Source organism: Schistocerca gregaria, chromosome 11 (assembly GCF_023897955.1).
Source record: "Schistocerca gregaria isolate iqSchGreg1 chromosome 11, iqSchGreg1.2, whole genome shotgun sequence".
Lineage (NCBI taxonomy): Eukaryota > Metazoa > Arthropoda > Insecta > Orthoptera > Acrididae > Schistocerca > Schistocerca gregaria.
The window spans coordinates 105,044,419-105,061,332 of record NC_064930.1 but is presented as its reverse complement, the minus strand read 5'-3'; the positions used below and the strand labels follow the sequence as shown (position 1 = coordinate 105,061,332).

The window sequence follows — 16,914 nt, the reverse complement described above, 5'->3', positions numbered from 1 at the left end:
CACACCTTTACTTCCACGGTAACACCTGTGCACTTACAGTTACCATAAGGGAGGTAGCAGCCCTCAACACCTTCACACACATACCCTAAGTACAATCTCACTTAACTTTTCTCTGGACGTCCGATACAGCTCGCGTCAGGTACAGCAAGCGGCAATAAGGCAGCGGACGACCGTTGACAGCCGTGTCCGGAACTATCAGCACACAACCCAAGGCAGCAACAAGCCCCCTCACAGGCGACAGGAAAGGCTCTCCACCAAGCTGCCCCAGACACGTGGTTGGTTCCCGCTCAATTACAAGCACACTCCAGCCTCAGGTAACATCGAACACCAACTGTCACATCCTTGGCGAGAGCCTTCATTTAACTCCTCCGGCCAGGATAAGGCAGCCAAGACTCAGTACACGCCACAAGCAAAGATAAGAGTGCAAAAGCAAGGTACTTGCAAATGCACAGGTGCACCAGCAAAACGCCACGGCTCACGCACCTCACGTGCATAGGACCACCAACTATTGCAGCTCGGACCAGAATGCAGCTCGACATGGAATGGAACCAGCAATCTGAAGGGGCGAGGGAAAGTACGAGGGTTGGTCAAAAAGTAATGCCTTCCATTTTTTTCTACTTAAAAAAATTAAGTTAAGTGAAAAATTTGAATTTGGCGCCATTCCTCAAACCTTCTTCTGCAATCCACTGCAGCAGTAACTTTCTGTGTCAACAGGTGGCAGCACAGCAGAAGTTTGTAAGATGGCCGACATCGATGTTCGTTTGAGACAGCGTTGTGTGATTGAATTCTTGAATGCAGAAGGTGAAACGCCCATACGCATTCATGAAAGACTGAAGAAGGTGTATGGTGTTGTGACAGTGGATGTCAGCACTGTTAGACGATGGGTTCGTCGTTGTAAGGAAGCTGAAGGGCAAACACCGTTGACTGACGAAAAGCGGAGCGGCAGGCCGGTGAGTGCAGTGACTCCACACAACATTCAGCAAGTTGATGACATCATTCGTGGTGACCGTCGGGTGACTGCAGATGAAGTGTGTCGCATTATTTCTCTTAGTAAAGGCAGTGTGATCACGATTATTAAACAATTGGGGTACTCAAAAGTTTGTGCACGGTGGGTTCCAAGAATGTTAACCGATCAGAATAAAGAGGCAAGGAAAACAATAGCCTCCCAACACTTGCAGCGCTTCCATTTGGAGGGAGATGAGTTTCTGAAAAAAAATGTGACTGGGGACGAAACATGGGTGCATTTTTTTGAACCCGAATCAAAGAGGCAGTCAATGGAGTGGCGTCACACAAGCTCGCCGAGGAAGAAAAAATTCAAAACTGTGCGATCGGCAGGGAAAGTTATGGCAACAGTTTTCTGGGATACAGAGGGTGTGATTCTGGTTGATTTTTTGGAGCAGGGATGCACAATAAATTCTGTTCAATACGTCACAACCCTCAAAAAACTTAAAGCACGTCTTCAGCGAGTTCGCCCAACAAAATCAATGGCAGATGTTCTTCTTTTGCATGACAATGCAAGACCACACACCAGTCGTCACACCTCTGACGAGATTGTCAAAATTGGATGGGAAGTTTTGCCTCATCGCCCATACAGCCCTGACCTGGCACCATCAGACTTCCATCTGTTCGGGCCACTAAAAGAAGCTCATCGTGGGATTCATTTTCAAGATGAGGAGGCCGTCAAAACATCCGTGCGTCAATGGCTTAGGAAGCAGAGCTGTGATTTTTACCGTGCTGGGATACATGCCCTTGTTCAAAGATGGACCAAAACTGTAGAGATGGGCGGAGATTACATTGAAAAATGACAAAATGATCCTCAATGTTGTGGTTTTCAACCTATGTAATTGCATTTAAATTTCCTGACAATTAAACGTAGAAAAAAAAATAGGAGGCATTACTTTTTGACTGACCCTCGTAAAAGGGAAGGAACAGCAGTGTACGGTTGGTGGAGGGGGGAGGTGAGAGGGGGAAAGGAGTGCTGTCTGGCAAAGTATGGGGGTACTGGACTGCCAACAGGCGCTGTTCAGGGAGGCTGTGGGGCAGGGAGGTGGAAAAAATGGAATGAAAAAGGAGAGGATCAGGGAAAGACGGGCAGCTACATTGACAGAGGACCGCACTCAAGAATGAGGGAGGAGGTGACAGGACAGAGGCTGTGGTGGCAGTATGCTACTGTAGGTTGAGGCCAGGATAATTTCAGGAGCAGAGAATGTGTTATAAGGATAACTCGCATCTGCACAGTTCAGAAAAGCTGGTAGTGGAGTGGAGGATCCAGATGGCTGAGGTAGCAAAGCGGCCATTGCATTCGAGCATGTTACGTTCAGATGCACAGGATGGTCAACTTGTCTCCTGCCCACAGTTTGGTGTGGCCGTTCATCTGGGTGGACAGCTGGTTCGTAATCATACCGACATAAAAAGTTGTGTAGTGATTGTAGCAGAGCTGGTATACGACGTGGCTGCTTTCATTGGTGGCACGGCCTCTGATGGATCCTGTGGTCCAAGCATTCTGGACCGCCAGTGATAGTCAACTGTCCAGCATCTTATCCTTCAGGGTGCTCTGTGTACTGACTCATTAGTCCTTGCAGAACACATTGGAACAGCACTGGCATCCTCTTCCTATCCTCCTACAATATGTGATCAAAAATATCCAGACACCTGGCTGAAAATGACTTACAAGTTCGTGGTGCACTCCATCAGTAATGCTGGAATTCAGTATGGTGTTAGCCCACCATTAACCTTGATGACAGCTTCCACTCTCACAGTCATATGTTCAATTAGGTGCTGGAAGGTTTCTTGGGGAATAGCAGCCCATTCTTCAAGGAGTGCCTGGCATGAAGTTGGCATTCCAAAATATCCCGAAGGTGTTCTATAGGATTCAAGTCAGGCCTCTGTGCAGGCCAGTCCATTGCAGGGATGTTATTGTTGTGTAACCACTCTGCCACAGGCCGTGCATTATTAACAGGTGCTCAGTCATGTTGAAAGATGCACTCGCCATCCCCAGATTGCTCTTCAACAGTGGGAAGCAAGAAGGTGCTTAAAAGTCAATGTTGGCATGCGCTGTGGCACTGCCATGCAAAATATCAAGGGGTGAAAGCCTCCTCCTTGAAAAACATGACCACATCATAACACCACTGCTTCTGAATTTTACTGTTGGCACTACACATGCTGATAGATGACATTCACTGGACATTTGCTACACCCACACCGTGCCCTCGGATCGTTATATTGTGTACCATGATTCGTTACTCCACACAACATTTTTCCACTATTCAATCGTCCAATGTTTATGCTCCTTACAACAAGTGAGGTGTTGTTTGCATTTACCGGCATGACGTGTGGCCGCTCAACCATGAAATCCAAGTTTTCCCACCTCCCACCTAATTGTCATAGTACTTGCAGTGGATCCTGATGTAGTTTGGAATTCGTGTGTGATGGTCTAGATTGAAGTCTGCCTGTTACACTTTACGACCCTCTTCAACTGTTGGCGGTCTCTGTCAGTCGACAGAGGAGGTCGGCCTATAAACTTTTGTGCTGTATGTGTCCCTTCACGTTTCCACTTCACTATCACATCAGAAACAGTGGACTTAGGGATGTTTAGGAGTGTGGAAATCTCACTTAGAGATGTATGACACAAGTGACACCCTGTCACCTGACCACATTCGTAGTCCGTAGGTTCTGCAGGGCCCCCATTCTGCTCTCTCACGATGTCTAATGGCTACTGAGATCACTGATATGGAGTACGTGGCAGTAGGTGGCAGCACAATTCACCTAATATGAAAAAAGTATGTTTTTGGGGATGTCCGGATACTTTTGATCACATAGTGTATCTTTCTCCGGCAGAAACAACAAGTTGAAGAAACCCCTTTTCAACCCCTTCCAAGCTAAAGCCTAACATGAAACTTCACTGAAAGGGAATTCTTGCAGGCCCTTATATCTTCATATGACTTGGTTTCAGGCCCAGAGTCCATCCATTATCAAATGATCTGTCACTTAGGCACTACCCAGAGACATTTGCTGAGGGTCTTCAACCACATTTGGCTCACGTGTGTCTTCCCCTTGCAGTGGCAAGACAGCATAGTCATCCCCATACTAAGCCCAGGAAGAACCCAACATCTCTCGACAGCTGCCAACACATTAGCCTGGCCAACTTCCTTTGTAAGCTGCTAGAGAGGATGGTTAGCTTCCAATTATGCTCCATGCTCAAATCGCGGGACCTTTTGGCCCCGTATCAGTGTGGTTTCTGGCAAGGTTGATCTACAACTGACCATTTACTCTGATTGGAAACAACAATTCAACAGGCTTTTGCTAACCGCTGACTGCTTGTTGTGGTGTTCTTTGACCTACACGAGACATACCACGCGTCTTGGTGCCGTCACATTTTAGTTACCGTCCATGGCTGGGGCTTTTGCGACGCACTTATGATTTTTTGCACGAGTTTTTATCCGACCAGCTCCATTAGAATTGGCAATTCACTCAGCACCCTTCGGATCCAGAAGAACAATATCCCACAGGGTTCTGTGTGAAGTGTTGCACTCTTCCTCATTGCCATCAGTGGGCTGTGTTGGGCCTCTCGTTACCCCAGTGTTGTTTGTCGACAATTTTTGCATCTGGTGCAGCTCCCCCTCATTGCTCTGCTGAACACCAGCTTCAAGGCACCATACCGTAGTCCAATGCATGGGCCCTTTCCCATGGCTTCCAGTTTTCTCCCTTCAAGATGTTGGTTATGCATTTTTGCGATCGACCCACAGTAAGCCCCTATCCAGAACTTTATTTAGGCAATCAGGACCTAGATGTTGTAGCACAGTCCCTTTTCTTGGGCCTTCTTTTTGCTAAAAAGCTGACATGGCTGCCCCATATTTGCCCCCTGAAGACTACCTTCATGCAGAAGCTCAATGCTCACGGCCTCCTGGCCCACACATCTTGGGGTGCAGATCGGGCTACTCTTCACCATCTTTAGCATGCTCTGGTTTTGTGCTCACTAGATTATGGTTGTCAGGCTTACGGCTCAGTTGCTCCTTCCACTCTGAAAATACCTGATCCTGTTCACCACTGTTGGGTGCATCTGGCTATCAGTGCATTTCGCACCAGTCCTGTCGATTGTCTCCTCACAGAAGTAGGGGTTCCCCCTCTACAAATACGGAGGAGCCAACTCCTGATTTCTTACACAATCGCTGTTTGATGATTCCCTGGCCATCCTGTGTACGCCACCCTCTTTGCAAATGAGGGACATCTACCTCCAGACACCCACCCTTGGTTGTGATTGCAGGTTGGAGTGCATCTCACTCCCCCCTGTCGGGATCTCCATCCCCTTTCACTGGAATGTGCCTCCATGTATTTCCTCTCACATTCCCCTTGGATGGTGCCTAGACCACAGATTGGGACCAACCATTCCAGAATCACAAGGCCTCTGTTGCCTCTATGATCTTCTAGTGTCTGTCTTTCAGATAGGACAATGGAAAAATGACTACATGACTCCATACGAGCCCTAATTCCTCGTATCTTATTTTTGTGGTCCTTAACACACAATGTATATTGGAGGCAACAGGATCGTTCTGCAGTCAGCTTCAAGTGCCAGTTTTCTAAATTTTCTCAATAGTGTCCCTCAAAAAGAACATTGCCTTCCCTCCAGAGAGTCCCATTTCAGTTCCAAAAGTGTCTCTGTAACACTTGCATGTTGTTTGAAGCTAACAGTAACATATACACTTCTGGCCATTAAAATTGCAAACACCACGAAGATAATGTGCTACAGACGTGAAATTTAACTGACTGGAAGAAGATGCTGTGATATGCAAATGATTAGCTTTTCAGAGCATTCACACAAGGTTGGCGCCGGTGGCAACACCTACAACGTGCTGACATGAGGAAAGTTTCCAACCGACTTCTCATACACAAACAGCAGTTGACCGGCGTTGCCTGGTGAAAAATTGTTGTGATGCCTCGTGTAAGGAGGAGAAATGTGTACCATCACGTTTCTGACTTTGAAAAAGGTCAGATTGTAGCCTATCGCGATTGCGGTTTATGCCTATCGCAACATTGCTGCTCGCGTTAGTCGAGATCCAATGACTGTTAGCAGAATATGGAATCGATGGGTTCAGGAGGGTAATACAGAACGCCATGCTGGATCCCAACGGCCTCGTATCACTAGCAGTCGAGATGATAGGCATCTTATCCCCATGGCTGTAACGGATCGTGCAGCCACGTCTCGATCCCTGAGTCAACAGATGGGGACGTTTGCAAGACAACAACCATCTGCACGAACAGTTCGACAACGTTTGCAGCAGCATGGACTATCAGCTCGGAGACCGTGGCTGCGGTTACCCTTGATGCTGCATCACATACAGGAGTGCCTGCAATGGTGTACTCAATGACGAACCTGGGTGCACAAATGGCAAAATGTCATTTTTTCGGATGAATCCAGGTTCTGCTTACAGCATCTTGATGAGCGTATCCATGTTTGGCGAGATTGCGGTGAACGCACATTGGAATTCGTCATCGCCATACTGGCGTATCACTCAGCATGATGGTATGGGTTACACGTCTCAGTCACATCTTGGTCGCATTGACGGCACTTTGAACAGTATCAAGGCCATTATTATGGCCAGAGGTGGTTGTTCTGGGTACTGATTTCTCAGGAACAATGTACCCAAATTGCGTGAAAATGTTATCATGTGTCAGTTCTAGTATAATATATTTGTCCAATGAATACCCGTTTATCATCTGCATTTCTTCTTGGTGTTGCAATTTTAAAGGCCAGTAGTGTATAATAGCCCACCTCTGAATTGCTTTGATGTCTTTCTTTAATCTGACCTTTACAGATCACAAGACTTGAGCAGTACTTAAGCCTTTGTCTCACTAATGTCCTATATGTGGTCTCCTTTGCAGATAAACCACACTTTCTGGAATTCTCCAAATGAACCAAAGTCTACCATTCGTCTTTCCACTCACGAACCTCACATGCCCATTCCATTTCGTACCGATTACATTATACACATATATTTAAACTGTGTACCCTATACATTCAGATAATTTATAGAAAGAGTGGAAACTGGTATGTGTTATTTACTTTCCTCTTACAGTACTATATATCCCCAATTTCTTGGTTTATGTTAGATGGGAGCTTGTTGAAGTCTTCCCACTAGAGTACACAATTCCAGTTTGAACTCTGGATAAAAAGGCAAATTCTAAATGAAAATTATTTTTGTATCTTGTATTCTAACAGTGGATATTGCAGTGCAGTTGAAAGAGACTTTTATTATCAGCAACAAAATGTATTAAATACCTCTGCAAGATGTACGGATATCTGCTTCACACAATGTCCTTAATGCTCACTTGTGCTGAATAAAGTTTTTATTTACTTTTGCGTACTGTCCCAGGAGATAATTCCATAGAACAGCAAGTGAAAATATACAAAAACACTGAAACATTTATTTTTTATTTTGAACCGAGAAGCCAAATACAGATTTTCTTAGCGTTAGCTTTAAAAATGCTTTCATAATGAAATATTTTCATTAAAATTTTCATCTCCCGAAACACTGAGACTCATATCTTTTTATTTCCAGCTGAGAAGACAAATACGAATTTTCAATGATGTAGCATTAAAAATGCTTGAGTAGCTCTTTGATAATGATTTATTCAAAAAAAATTGTTCATCCATTATTTAACCCCCTCTGTGGTTGAATTTCCAAAAATGCTGAAGCACACATTTTTATTTTTGACTGCGAAACCAAATACCAATTCCTGTAGTTCTAGTTTCAAAGTTGCCTTCATGCTCTATTTCACCCCCTTAGGGGTGGAATTTTGAACTACCCTGTACTAAATAATGCCTGTAGTAAAATTTCAGGTTTCCATTCATAGTGGTTTATGCTGGGTGATGATCGCCCCCTTAGGAATGAATTCCCAGAAACCCTGAAACACTTGTTTTTTTCTTTCAAACTGAGAATTCAAATACCAATATTCATAAATGTAGCTTTAAAATGCTTTAGTAGTTCTTTAATAATGGTTTTTTGTTTCAAAAATACTTTCACCCATTATTTCATCACCAAGAGGGTTAAATTTCCAAAAATGCTGAAACATATTTCATTATTTCAGATGAGATACCAAATACCAATTTTTGTATTTCTAGCTTCAAAATTTCATTAATAACAAGCTATTTTTAAAAAACCTTTTATCTGCATTTTATGCTATTAGGGATGGAATTAAAAAAATCCCTTCTTAAATGAGATGTACAGTATAAGTTTAACACTGTCTCCAGATTTCAAGTTTCTACCCTTAGCGTTTTGGGCTGGATGGTGATGAGTCAAACAGTCCAGACGTTGTCTTTTATATAAAAGAGGCAAGACTACACTCTTGTCTTTAGGTAAACACATTGGGAGATGCTTCTAATGGAGTAACATGCTGAATTGAGCTTCATGTTTAGTTTATCCATATGTTTACTCCATGTTAATCTGTTATTCAGTGGGGCCTTAAGGAAATTCAGACTCTGCACTTCATTCAGTATATGACCATTAATATCTGCTTCTATTACCTACAGGTCATTATTACTGGTTTGAAATAATACAATATGAGTCTCTGTGAGACTTAGACTTGACCCTTAAACTCGAAAGGTGACTTTTCTGTAAAATATACTACATAGCGTGGTCAACGGGACTCCTATGCTTAAACTGAAATTTAAGTTGCAAATCACTTGAACATTTTCACAATTATTTAAGTGTTTTTCAATACTCCTTGTTGATTTTATTGCGCTAAATAAAGCCTGCAGAATTTTGCTTTTTATCACACAAAATCACATACTTTTGTATAGATATTTAAATAGTACACAACAACAAACTATCAGAGAACTGAGTTTTACATTCTGAAAAAATATTTTACATCCTGAAAATACATATAATATCTCTGTAGCCAGTAAATTTTCATTCAGAACTAGAATTCCAGGGTTTGTTGCTCAATGCTGGGATCTACATTTTTCTTTACCACCACTCATAACACATTTGATTCTAACTATCACTTTTGTAAATAAAACAGAAATAAACTTCCACATGGGAAGTCTGCTTGTGTCTGTGTATGTGCGGATGGATATGTGTGTGTGTGTGTGTGTGTGTGTGTGCGAGTGTACACCTGTCCTTTTTTTCCCCTAAGGGAAGTCTTTCCGCTCCCGGGATTGGAATGACTCCTTACCCTCTCCCTTAAAACCCACATCCTTTCATTTTTCCCTCTCCCTCCCTCTTTCCTGACGAAGCAACTGCCAGTTGCGAAAGCTCGTAGTTCTGTGTGTGTGTTTGTGTGTTTTGTTCATGTGCCTGTCTGCCGGCGCTTTCCCGCTTGGTAAGTCTTGGAATCTTTGTTTTTAATATAACTATCACTTTTTTTTTTATTTTTTTTTGGAGGGGGGGTCGGCAGAAAGTCGTCTATCACCACTATCCTGAAGTTCTTCTGAATGATCCTCTTGTTTGCTAGCAGAACTGGGTATTGCGAAATTGTCGTCTCTTTTACCTCTTTTTTAATTTATACCACCTACATTTTCCTCTATTCACCACCTAACAGTTTCAACAAGCTTAACATCATTAAAGTAGACACATTCTTTGACTGCATTTTGTACTATTCTGCAGAAAACAGGTATTTAGCTCACGAGGTGCAGTCTAGGAGACACCGACGTGTGTAAACAACAAAAAAATAAGACTGTAATGCAATTGACAGTTCAGAATTGTACATTTGGCAGTTTAAGGAGGATGGAGTGGGTATTGAAACATTCCGCCAGAATTGACCTCAGAGAGTGAGTTTGAAAACTCTCTTGCAGTCTGAGAGACCACACCTTGTGAGTTACGAGTCACAATGTTAGCTGTGAAAAAAATGTAGACCTGTTCAGTTACCATGTGAGCTGTGTCTGCTGAGATTCAGCTTGGACCCTTGATTAGTATTCTTACGTCATCAGTAGACACTGCAAGTTCTGAACGGTGCTTTAAAGTCAAGCAAAAGTATAGTACATCAGCTCAGCAATTGCATTTCACCAAGTTGAACAGAATATCAGAAACTGTTGGTCACTTTAATCATGTTGTGGTAATTGTACATTACTGATGTGAATGAACCAGTCCATTTAAAAAGTGCACATACTTAGTTACCTTTACCATGAGTCCTGATTTTGGTTTTGCAAACCATTCCACTCAAATGACCTCCTGAGTCCAGAATTCTAAAAACGTCCCCTAGGCTGTGGCTAAGCCATGTCTCCGCAATATCCTTTCTTCCAGGAGTGCTAGTTCTGCCAGCTAAGCAGGAGAGCTTCTGTTAAGTTTGGAAGGTAGGAGACGAGGTACTGGTGGAATTAAAGCTGTGAGGATGGGTCGTGAGTTGTGCTTTGGTAGCTCAGTTGGTACAGCACTTGCCTGCAAAAGGCAAAGGTCCCGAGTTCGAGTCTCAGTCTGGCACACAGTTTTAATCTGCCAGATAGTTTTAGACCTCCTGAGTGTTTGTACTTGTTCTCTTCTCTGTGGTATTTGTCGTTCAATGTTATTTATCATTTTGAAGGAGGTATTTATAGCATTGTTTAAAAAAAAAATCTTCATTTTTGTTAGACATCCTACCTACGTATGTTGTGGCAGTAAACTTTATTTTCTCTGTGGATCTGGAGGGTATTAAGTGTTGTACCTTTTCATAATTTTATTGTATTCAGAGTCAACTATTTTTGGATCATACTCATTGTTAAAGGCAACATCTGATAAGAGTGCAAAGTTTCTTCATTATCTCTGACTTCTCTTTAGAAACAATAGTTCTTTAAGTTCAGTGACCAATAGACAAGGAGTTATTTCTTCTGCCTCCATGACGAGTTCAGAACACGAGAAGGCATATTACAGGAATACTAAAAGAGTGAATTTCTGCTTGTGAATCTTCTCTTTGTACTCTACTGAAAAGCTTCCAGACTCTCAAGAATCTGCACCCGTATCTATACCCTGCAGTGAAGTGCATAATGATGGGTACTTCTGACAGTACAACTTAAGACTTTTTCCCGTTCCAGTCATGTATGGATTGTGGAAAGAATGACTCCTTCAGAGCCACGGTGCATGCTGTAATGAATCTAATCTTGTCCTCACAGTCCCTACCAGAGTAATATGTAGAGGGCTGAAATATATTTGTAGCTTCACCATTTATAGCTGGTTCACAGAATTTACTAAGCACACTTTCACAGTAAATTTTACATCTACGTTCATATGTCTGTCTTTTCACATTTTTCAACATTCTGGTGATGGTGGTCTTGGGTGTTGAACAAAACTGTGACTATTTGTGCTGCCCTTCTTTGTTGTTTAGTCATATTTGATATGGATCACATGCACTTGAGTAAAATTCTAAGGTGGCAAACACAAGCAATTTGTGAACAATCTGTTTCATAGAATGTGTCCAATTCCCCTGTTTCTTGCCAATGAGCCAAAGTCTGGTATCTGCCTCACCTACAACTGAACTTGTGTATGTGTTCCATGTTATATCACTGTGAACTACTACACCCAGGTGCTTGTATGAGTTGCTGATTCCAGATATGACTCACTGATGTTATAATCAAAGAATACTATATTTTTCACATTATTTAGTGAACAGCTTGATATTTCTGAGAGTTTAAAGCAAGTTTCCAATGTTTGCACCAGTTTGAAATCCTGCCAATATCTGGATGAATATTTGTACATCTTTCATAAAACAGTAGTTCCTTATGGATAGCTGTATCATGTGTGAAACTCTGAGGTTACTATTAATATTGTGTGCAGGGGCATTAATATAGAACACAAACAGCAAGGGTCCCAACACACTTTCCTGGGGCACATTTGAAGTTACTTTTACATCTGCAATACTCTCCATCTGAGATAACACGCTGTGCCCTCACTGCCAATAAAGCCTCGATCCAGTCACAAATTTCATTCGATATCCCCCCCTTTTTTTTTGGGGGGGTGGGGGGGTGGGGCGGGGGGTGGTCATCAGTCTTCTGACTGGTTTGATGCGGCCTGCCACAAATTCCACTCCTGTGCTAACCTTTTCATCTCAGAGTAGCTCAGAGTAGCATTTGCAACCTACATCCTCAATTATTTGCTGGATGTATTCCAATTTCTGTCTTCCTCTACAGTTTTTGCCCTCAACAGCTCCCTCTAGTACCCTGGAAGTCATTCCCTCATGTCTTAACAGATGTCCTATCATCCTGTCCCTTCTCCTTATCAGTGTTTTCCACATGTTCCTTTCTTCCCCAGTTCTGCACAGAACCTCCTCATTCCTTACCTTATCAGTCCACCTAATTTTCAACATTCGTTTGTAGCACCACATCTCAAATGCTTCGATTCTCTTCTGTTCCGGTTTTCCCACAGTCCATGTTTCACTACCATACAATGCTGTACCCCAGACGTACATTCTCACAAATTTCTTCCTCAAATTAAGGCTGGTATTTGATATTAGTAGACTTCTCATGGCCAGGAGTGCCCTTTTTACCATTGCTAGTCTGCTTTTGATGTCCTCCTTGCTCCATCCATCGCTCATTATTTTACTGCCTAAGTAGCAGAATTCCTTAACTTCATCTACTTTTTGACCACCGATCTTGATATTAAGTTTCTCACTGTTTTCATTTCTGTTACTTATCATTGCCTTCATCTTTCTTTGATTTACTCTCAGTCTGTGCTCATTAAATTGTTCATTCCATTCAGCAGATCAAGTAATTCTTCTTCACTTTCACTCAGGATAGCAATGTCATAAGCAAATCATATCATTGATATCCTTTCATCTTGAGTTTTAATTCCACTCCTGAACCTTTCTTTTATTTCCATCATTGCTTCCTTGATGTACAGATTGAACAGTAGGGGCAAAAGACTGCATTCTTGCCTTACACCTTTTTCAATAAGAGCACTTTGTTCTTGGTCATCCACTCTTATTATTACCTTTTGGGTGTTGTACATATTGTATATGACCCATCTCTTCCTATAGCTTACCCCTATTTTTCTCAGAATTTCAAATATCTTGCATCATTTTACACTGTTGAACACTTTTTCCAGGTCGACAAATCCTATGAATATTTCTTGATTTTTCTTTAGTCTTCTGTCCTTTATTAACCACAATGTCAGAATTGCCTTTACCATTCCTAAAGCCAAACTGACCATCATCTAGTGCATTTCCATTTTTTCTGTATTATGCTTGTCACCAGCTTGGATGATGAGCTGTGAAGGTGATTGTGCAATAATTCTAGCACTTGTCAACTCTTGCCGTCTTCTGAATTGTGTAGATAAAGTTTTTTCAAAAGTCAGATGGTATGTCGCCAGACTCATACATTCTACACACCAATGTGAATAGTCGTTTTTTTGCCGCTTCCCCTAATGATTTTAGAAATTCTGATGGAATGTTATCTCTCCCTTCTGCCTTATTTGACCGTAAGTCCTCCAAAGCTCTTTTAAATTCCGATTCTAATACTGGATCCCCTATCTCTTCTAAATCGACCCCTGTTTCTTCTTCTATCACATCAGACAAATCTTCACCCTCATAGAGGCTTTCAGTGTATTCTTTCCACCTATCTGCTCTCTCCTCTGCATTTAACAGTGGAATTCCCACTGCACTCTTAATGTTACCACCGTTGCTTTTAATGTCACCAAAGGTTGTTTTGACTTTCCTGACTGTCCTTCCGACAGTTGTAATTTTCTTAAGAAACGTTGGTGTGGTACCGACTTAATGCTCTTTGGAGATCAAGAAATACTATATCCACACACAGTGGTGGCCGGATCCAGAGAGCTCTGTGTCAATTGCGAGAGTGGTGTGACGTTGCCAGGGTTGCTTTAACTCTACACGATACAGAGAAGGAAAGACATTTGTGTGAATATATTGAAATATTACTAGTATAAATACATTAAAATAATTAATTGTCACTCAGCTGTATAAGACAGCAGTGTTATTGTCAATATTTGTAATCACAGTATGGGAGCACCAACAAGTCTCTCTTGTCTTTTGTAGAAACACCAGAGCACAAGATCCTGCTAGAAATGCTGCCCCCGACTTACGTTCCGGGTTTCCACGATGAGGCAGCCGTGAGGGCGATGCGCTATAATGACCTCGGCACGACAGGTCTCAAGGTGTCCCATCTGGGATTTGGTGGCGCCGCACTGGGGTGTTTTGGGTGAGTGGTGCTGGTGAAATGTGATTTTTTGTGTAGGAGATATGACATAATTTGCAGTGAAACCTTTTTATATTACTAACGCAAAATTCTACAAAAGAATATAATTCTTTTCTTCAATGTTTGAAATTGTCATTTATGAATTAATTAATTCACTCATTATGTATTGTCAATCCCACCATGAAGGATAGTCTTTGGGGATATGGATCAAGTCAACAAATTCACTGCAGGCTTAAAGACGAGCTATTAACCTACAAGACAGAAATTTCTAAAGGGCTCCATACGTAAGCAACAGATTGCAGCGATCTGTCACGTGGACAACAGATCGCTTTGTAGATCACACGTGCGGGAAAATTGCAGTGAGCGGTCGCTCGTTTGGGGGCCATTAAGCTTGCGTATTCTGTGAGATGAAATATTACTCACACAAAATTTTGCTGTTTTTATCCTGTACCTGAAATACTGTCAGCTTGTTTAACACATATAAGCATCAGCTGACTTGGGTTCTTTGATAAATGAGCTGCTCGGGGGACACAATGGTAAGCGCAATCGTCGTGTATTTTGCAGTAGATGGCTAATGACACCCCCTGTGGGATGCACAATGCAGTAAACTTACTAGTAGTTCCAAATTCACTCAACAGATGTCAGGGAGGAGCTTAATTGTAAGCGCCACTGTCCGTCTCTTGCGGAAACATAATGGTAAGTGACAGAGAGAATGGCGGCAAGTAAAAACATCTCTGAGATTATGGCAACAGTGAACATGGCAGAAGACGAGAAATATACGTCCAATGATACTAATATCTTCGAGAGGGATCCAGAATACATTCCTAATGATTCAGATGACTCAGAGGTATGTTATTTTGCAAATATACTGTCTTTAGGACGTTTCACGAACATAATGGTAAGTGCATGTACATACCATTATGTTCCTGAAGTACAATTGAAAATTACATTCGCCGACAAGTACAAGATGTGTACACTCCAGATCAGTGGTGCGAGATCATCAAGAAGTCAACTTGTATATAATATGAAATGAGAGGTTTTCTATCAAATACGGCACTCTAAAGAAGCATTTGTCTTCAGAAAGAAGACAGTTGATGACTGAGCTGTCATCCTAATGAAAATATGTAGGTGGAAGGTGACCTCCGGATATCCATCATCTTTATTCATCAGCGAGACATTTTGTCATGACATTTGGCATGAAATAAGATTCAGGAAATGTGGAAGGCAAGGACCAGTTCCTACGCTTTGACTTAAATACAATGGGCCAAGGCTTATTGAAAAGAAGAAAGTTGCTGACGTCCTGTCGCTCCTAAATTGCATACCTCCTGTCCACAATGGATTTTCCCTGTCACTGAAGCTAACAGTTTTGGATGAAAAAGACATTAGTAATGAGAGTGATGAATGATTTTGCAGTTTCAGTAAAGTGTTGAAGACTTACTGTAAAATTTAATATGTAATGTTCTAGCACTATGTGTTATTAATGGTGTTTGGTAATGTAATAATTTTTGTATATTTCATTAGTTTTAGTTAGTTCTGAGTTTCATTTATGTCTGTATAGTAGAAGATAAATGTTAGAATCACTACAGAATAAAAGGACTGTTCAAAAAAAAATTATTCAGATTTGCAGATTAATTGAAAGTTTAGACGCACTGTATCTCGAAACTGTGATTTTGGTGCTTACCATTTTGTTCCCCCAAGCAGCTCAAATGTGTAAGCATCATAAGCATTATTTCAGACTATCTACATACTCCTCTGATTTATTGCCAATGGAAAGAAACAATTCAAACAACAAGCAAATGTGCATATTTTGCAAAGCAGAAAAAGTGGCAATGAGAACACTGAAACAATGGTAAAACATCAAAGCAAAATATAATCTGACATTATTCATATCAAAAAATAGCTCTCTTCAGAAATATTAACAATATCCATTGTAAAACAAAAACCTCAATAAACATGTGTTATCATACAGCAGTTCAAACAGTATCAAAAACTCTTCAGACTCTGAATTGAAAAGTGAGCATGTCAATTAAGTGTAAGAATAGTTTTTCAGGCCAGCAGATGGTCTGCTGTTCATGTAAATAGTATGAGTATCTGATCCTGCCAGTCAGTCCCAGAACATTTGCACTGTATTTGACAATTGGCAGTAGTTTTGAGATTGCTTGCTGGTATGAATTGGTCACTTGTGCCATTGTGTTCTGAAATTCCATAAGATTTTCTGATCATCACATCTTGCAAATATCAAGCATTTGTGTTTCATTTACTCATTTATACATATACTACTTCCTCGAGAGTGTTCCTTCTATAATGTCCCAGTACTGCATGTTTGAAGAATCAGTAAGGTTTTAGCTAAAGGAAAGCTATTGTAGGAATTGTCCGTGTAAGTATGATGGCCAGCATGCAGTTTCTCCAACAACATATGCACAATGATCTTTTCAGCATGAGACTTTCCCCTCATCTCATCAAGCACTCCTGTGTACATAGTGCAGTTATTTACAAAACCATTCAGATTGCTTAACATTTACATTTTGATGCCATATTTATGCATTTTATTTTGTATATATTGCCTAAAAGACAATCTCTCCCTCCAAAGAATCATCAATTCATCTAAAGATAGGTCTTTCCCTGGGTAATATACTTGACACATTTTATTGTTAAAATAGTTTAGTGGGTAGGTCATTTTTTATATAATCAGTAATACAGTTTTGAGTGTCCTGTCTGTGGATTTGTAGCAAAATGTAATAAGTATAAGATGATCATATATCTGTCTCTGCTCATGATCATCACTATTCCTTTATTTTGAA

At 41.4% G+C, this 16,914-nt stretch overlaps 1 protein-coding gene across 1 annotated transcript in view; it reads left to right on the top strand.

The window, feature by feature from the left end:
* Positions 1-16,914, top strand: part of LOC126295441 (uncharacterized) — a 97,683-nt gene that overhangs the window by 17,766 nt on the left and 63,003 nt on the right. Inside the window, exon 2 of the mRNA XM_049987939.1 lies at positions 13,954-14,116. Coding sequence (XP_049843896.1) covers positions 13,983-14,116 — 134 coding nt within the window. The 5' untranslated portion in view covers positions 13,954-13,982. The remainder of the gene's footprint in view (positions 1-13,953; positions 14,117-16,914) is intronic.